Source organism: Sphaerulina musiva, assembly GCF_000320565.1.
Source record: "Sphaerulina musiva SO2202 unplaced genomic scaffold SEPMUscaffold_5, whole genome shotgun sequence".
In the NCBI taxonomy this organism is placed as follows: Eukaryota; Fungi; Ascomycota; class Dothideomycetes; order Mycosphaerellales; family Mycosphaerellaceae; genus Sphaerulina; species Sphaerulina musiva.
This window is the reverse complement of record NW_016017387.1, coordinates 2032853-2038647: the sequence shown is the minus strand read 5'-3', so window position 1 is coordinate 2038647 and position 5795 is coordinate 2032853. Positions and strand designations below refer to the sequence as shown.

The following is a 5795-nucleotide window of genomic DNA, read 5'->3' as shown; positions in this document are numbered from 1 at the left end:
CTAGGAGAGGCTGTCGGTTAAGGTAGTTGTCGTATATACCGCCTAATCGGTATATCCGAATCTTCGCTAGTCTCCGGACTATAGATTACTAGACCTATACCTTGATTTGCTTGCCTTTCTTCCTTCTCTCTGCTATAACTAGGATTATAGATTACTCCCGTAGTACCTTAAGTTGCCTACTTGTCCTCCTTCTCTCCGCTATAATTAGGATCGTAGATTACTTTTATAGTACTCTAAGTTCCCTACTTTTCTTTCCCCTTTCCGAGATAGGATATCTTTTCGAGCGGCTCTATTCGTTCCTCCTATATCCTATCTAACTACTTCTAACTCCTTATATTAGTTCCGCTATCAAAAACAGCCTTCGGAAGCCCTCTAGGTCTCGATTGTTCGTCCTATAGTAAATCGAGTCTATAGTCGAGTTAGTCGTCGTTATCTCTAGGGAGGGAGGCAGAGACGTAGGTAGAGAGGGAAATAGTATCTATATTAGGCATTTTAAGAGCTTTAAGTATATCTCGGTAGATTAACAAAGTTAACGATAGAGAAGAAAAGAGAGAAGGAAAATATAGGGGATATAAGGAAAACCCGGAGTTTGCTAAGGCGCTTATCTCTAGAGTATATCGGATCTCGCGGGAAGGTAATTAGTAATCTATATAGGGATTCTATATATATCCTAAGGCCGCTAGTAGGATATACGACTTATACGCCGACTACATCTGCCGAATACGTTCTTCTATAGCTATAGGACCTATTGTTTTCTCTAGGGCGTATATATAATTTAGACGCGTTTTTATATATAGGTCCTAGATATCTATACTTAATATATATATCGTTTTAATATAGATATCTATATACTATATATATATATAACCCCTACTAGCAGTTATCCTAGTAGTAGCGAACGAACGGATAACAACTTATATTCGAAATTAATAACGCCTAGAAGGGGCGACTTACGTATAGTTCTTATACTTATTATCTAGAATAACGTCGGCGGTATAGTAGTACGGTAGAGTGTTATTAGTCTAGAAAGATAGGTAGTATCGTTGCCCGGCGTAACTAATACCGGGATTCGGTAGCTGCCTAAACCTTAAATTGCCCTAGTAGGATAAATTTACTTTCTCTCTCTTACTTTACTACCTTACTACAATACCTCTATAATACCCGTACCTCCGTACCTTTACTAGCGCTATCGATACCTACCTTCGTAATTAGACCAAGTTCTTCTTTAACTACTATACTAATATTAGAAACCTTACTATACCGAAACGCAAGAGCAATGCCCTAGAGGTACTAGCAAATAAGCGCGCAAAGCTCGGCGTAGCCTCGAAGTTACTTAAGGAGTACTCTCTTAAGCTAAACACTTTACGAGACCGAGAGCGTACTACCGCTATAGACGAAGAAAAGAGGGTATAGAATCGATACCGCAAAGCGCGTAACGAATCCTTCGCGCAATTCAAAAAGGTACAAATCAAGAAGTATATAAGTTTCGAAAGCCTCGCTAAAGATAAGCAATAGGAACTTATCGAGGGCTAGAGAAAGATATATATAAAGGAGTATAATCAAAAAGCGTAAGTACAAATATAGTCGGCGGATATAGTCGGCAGATTTAAGTACTAACTTCTGATTTAGTATAAAGAAGCAGACTAGAAAGAGTACAATACTTCCTCCCGATAAGTAGGCAAAGATTAATAAAGCCGACTAGTTTCTCGAACTCGGTAATATCGACTCTAAGGAACGATTAATATTCTAGAAAGAAGACTAGATTAAGTAGGAATAGGAGTATCTATCTATTAGCGAGGAGTACGATAAAGGGGTTAGCGGCCTTAGTAACTATTGCCTTCCCTCGGAATTAGTTCTTAATCTATTCTCGACTCTATAGATAGAGGAAGCGAGGGCTAAGTCTATTGGTACCTTTACTATCTAGGCATCCTCTTCTACTTTTTCGACGGCCTATAATCAATAGCGCTCTTCTATTTACTACTTCTAGGACAAGATTGTTATCCTTAAGAACCTAGATATACTAGATAAGAAAGGTATAAAAAAGGTCTTGAAAATCGTTAGTAGCGAGACAATAAAGGTAAATATCTACCGACTATATTTGCCGACTATAGAAACTAATTATAATTCTAGATTTGTATTAAAGAAGTCCGAATACTATTACTATATAAGATCTTCTCGCCTATTAAGCGAGCCGTTTGCCGGAATGTCCTATCGTAGGATACTAAAGCTTAAGCCTACTATAGAGGGCGATTGCTAGGCCCTTCTTAGCTTATTCCCCCTACCTACGACTATATAGCTAACGGCTTTTTGCCTTTAAAGACAATAAAGGAGAATAAGTATCTTACGAAGATAGCGTATAAGATATACGAGAAAGAGAACTCTCTTACGAAGGAATAGACAATATAGCTAGTAGTAATAGATAGCCTTATCTATTATAGCGTAAAAGAGTATACTAGTATTACTCTCGAAGCTATCCTGCTCCTCCTCCTCTAAGAAGACGAACTCTACCTCTCGATTTCTAGTCTCGAGGAACTAGTTAAGAAGGATAAGAGACTAGCTACCCTTATTAAAGTTTAATACTAAGAAGCGGAAGCGATAGGTAAATAGCAAGCGACGCCTAAACTAGGGTTTCGATAGGTTAGCTCGGATGTAGCAGAATATCGGTATATCCTATTAGCTATACCCTTGTTATAGCGTAACACTATAATTGAGTATAGGAAATTCTCTTTCTTTTTCCCCTTTCTACTCCTACTTCTTTAAGATACCTCTAGACTTTTACGCTATTGTCGTCTATCTACTATGTTTTCGTCCTCCTTCTCGTCCTCTCTAGGAGTAGGAAGCTCCCGGCTCGAATCCTCCTCCTAGCCCGATACCTCTTCTAGGACCTCTACGCGATCGAGCGTACGGCTATGCTAGCGCTATAGGACGATACTTAACGCGCTATCGAGTCTAATACTAGGTCGACGCCGACGACAACCTAACATTAGGCGGCGTAGAACGAGACGGCCGAGTCTAGTAGAAGAGGAACTAGATAGTTCCCTTATTCTCCCTATCGAGCCTAATTATATAGGAGAGTAGGATATCAAGTCAAATTGCTAGCTATAGAGGCTTAGGTATAAGGACAACTTTAAGCGTTAGTACGAGGTACGGTAGTAGAATTATACCGGAAAGCGCCTTAAAAAGCGGAACGGTCGTACTATGTTCGATCGGTCCCTAATTACCTAGAGGAGTAAGTCTCGGATATCTTAGGTATAGAATTTCCTAGAGGAGGGAATACTTTAAGAAGATACGATACCTAAAGTCGTATACAGATGCTATAACGCTGTACTAAAACATCTAGTACTAAATACTAGTACAATATCTATCGAGAAGTATCTCGACTCCTCGAACTACTAGGAGAAACAAGATAAGCGAGGGTTTATAAAGGAAATGTTTACAGCTACGAAGTATCGACAAGTAAGTACTAACTAACGCCGACTATACCTGCCGACTACGTCTACCGACTACGTCTAGCTACTTATACTAAGACGATATTTCTAGACTATTAGCAATCTACGGTAGACAAGGGACCTAGGCTATATACTAGACGATTTCCTACGCCTATACTTTAAGATAATTGTCGACAACGGTCTACTATTCTAGTTCTTTAAACGACCTTCGGTAAAATAGACTTATATAGTACTACTCCTAGGACAGGTCGAGACAATTCCGTTTAAATACGCGTCGATATACCGAAGGATACTCGATACTAAGGTTATAGACTCCGCCGACTCCCTTAAAGCCTGTCTCGCTAGAAGATTTAAGATAGCTATCGCGTATAATAGTTAGTAATCTAGGACTATAAAAACCTTATTCCTAACTATACGGGTCTACTAGATTAACGACTAATAGACTTAGTACAAAGGGATACTTAGTTTCCTCTATATTACTAGCCGTTATACTAGTAATTATCTTACGGAGATACTATTCGAGATCTTATAAGAGTTCGAGATTAAGCGCCGATTAACTGCTATTACGTACGACAACGCCTCTAACAATAAGACGCTATACAATACGATATAAGGACACTTGCTCTACTATTATTACTCTCCTCTAATATTCTATAGTGTTTTAGCGATTGATACTTATTAAGAGAGGTACGGTATAACGGTTACTAAGCTACTAACGAGCTTAGAGCAGCTACCTCTCTATCTAGATACGGAGACTAGTCCCGAATTAGAGATAGGAGAGGAAGAGGAGGAGGCAATTATAGAGTATAATCGAGGTAGCCGTCCGGAGCGATTTCCCTACTTCGCCTATACTACTTAACTTCCTCTAAAGGCCTTTTTCGACCGCCTAGAGCTTTGTCCTACAAACGACCTTTCCGAATTCTAGGATTACGATAAGGATAGAAAGATATTATAGAGAAGAAGAGTATAGAGCAAGCAAATCAGCCGTCCTTAAGCTAATAGTATACCCTATCTTCTTTTAAAGATAAGATTAGTATCTATGCCTAATAAACTATAAACCCTTCTAGCTCGAAAGTATAGTCGACTCGCGTAGTCGGCAATTATAGTCGGTAGTTCGTTACTCTAGCTAATCTTAATCTCTAGATCCGGAAGCTTTGCGTCTTTATTAACTTAAGCTCCTAAAGGTTCGAACAGTTTATCGACCTCTAGAAAGAGATGCTTTAAAAGAAGTAGCTATTTGTAAAGTACCGTCGGTAGAAAGGCGTTCAAGATCGTATCCTAAGGGTCGTTTAAGACGTAAAGACAAGGTAGTCCTTAATAACGTTAATACTCGATCGCTTTAGTAGACTCTAAGTAGTTATTAAATCTTATATCGAGCGACTTGACCTAAGTAAAGATATAGGCATCGATTCCGAAGAATAGTAAAGGGTAGAGTACCTTATCGACCTTACGAAACTATTTATAGCGGCGATAGCGGTAATTAGAACTATGAAAGGTCTAACGATTTACCTTATCCTTATATACTATAACAAGCTTTTCGATATTCTAGAGGAGGCGATAAAGCGACTCAAGAATAAGAGGATACCCTAGAAGAAGGATATCTTTTAGATATACGAGGCTGCTTAGGCTAAGCTAGAGAAATATTATTAAGATACCTAGGATCGATTTAGCGATTACTACGGTATTAGTATCCTCCTTACCCCCTGCCTTAAGCGGAAGTTCTAGGTACGCGATGACTTTAGGGATAAAAGTTACTATACGTATTACGAGGGTAAGCTAAGGGCAGAGTAGGAGAAGAGCTATCGTTTATTATCGAGTACCTCTACCTAGTAGGGCCGTTTTAGAAGGAGTCGGTATAAAGGCTATATCGACTTTACTCTTAGTAGGAGTATAGAGTCTTCTTAAAGTTAAAGACGTAGTACTAACGAGGATAACGAGCTCGCCGACTATTTAGATGCTAATATAGATAAAGGGGATCTATTCGAGGTACTAAAGACATAGTCTTTAATAGAGTCTAAGTACCCTACTCTCGTATTGATAGCGCGGGATATTCTCTATATTCCTACCGCCGGAGTTAGGTATAAGCGCGATTTCAGTATCGCTCGATACTAAAGTCGTTTCAATCGCTAATATACCGTAGTAATATTCTCTAGATTAATAGTATCTCGTTTTCGCTATCGGGACGATAAGTACGATACTAGAGTTCTTATCGCCTAGGAGGCTATAGAGGTTTCCTAAGCGCTTCTTAGTACTCTAACTTTATAGGAGATCCTTAGTAAAGACCGAGAGCAGACGAAAGATCTTATAGAACGGATTAGTAACTTAGATACGATTAGCGATAACGAG

General features: G+C 39.1%; 1 protein-coding gene across 1 annotated transcript; it reads left to right on the top strand.

Moving 5' to 3' along the window:
- Positions 1-4874: 4874 nt before the first annotated feature.
- On the top strand, positions 4875-5039 carry SEPMUDRAFT_43896 (uncharacterized protein; the record flags this gene model as incomplete). The annotated part of the gene is made up of 1 exon (XM_016908906.1): positions 4875-5039. A coding segment is annotated over one exon (165 nt), but the record flags the coding sequence as incomplete, so codon positions are not given.
- Positions 5040-5795: the final 756 nt, after the last annotated feature.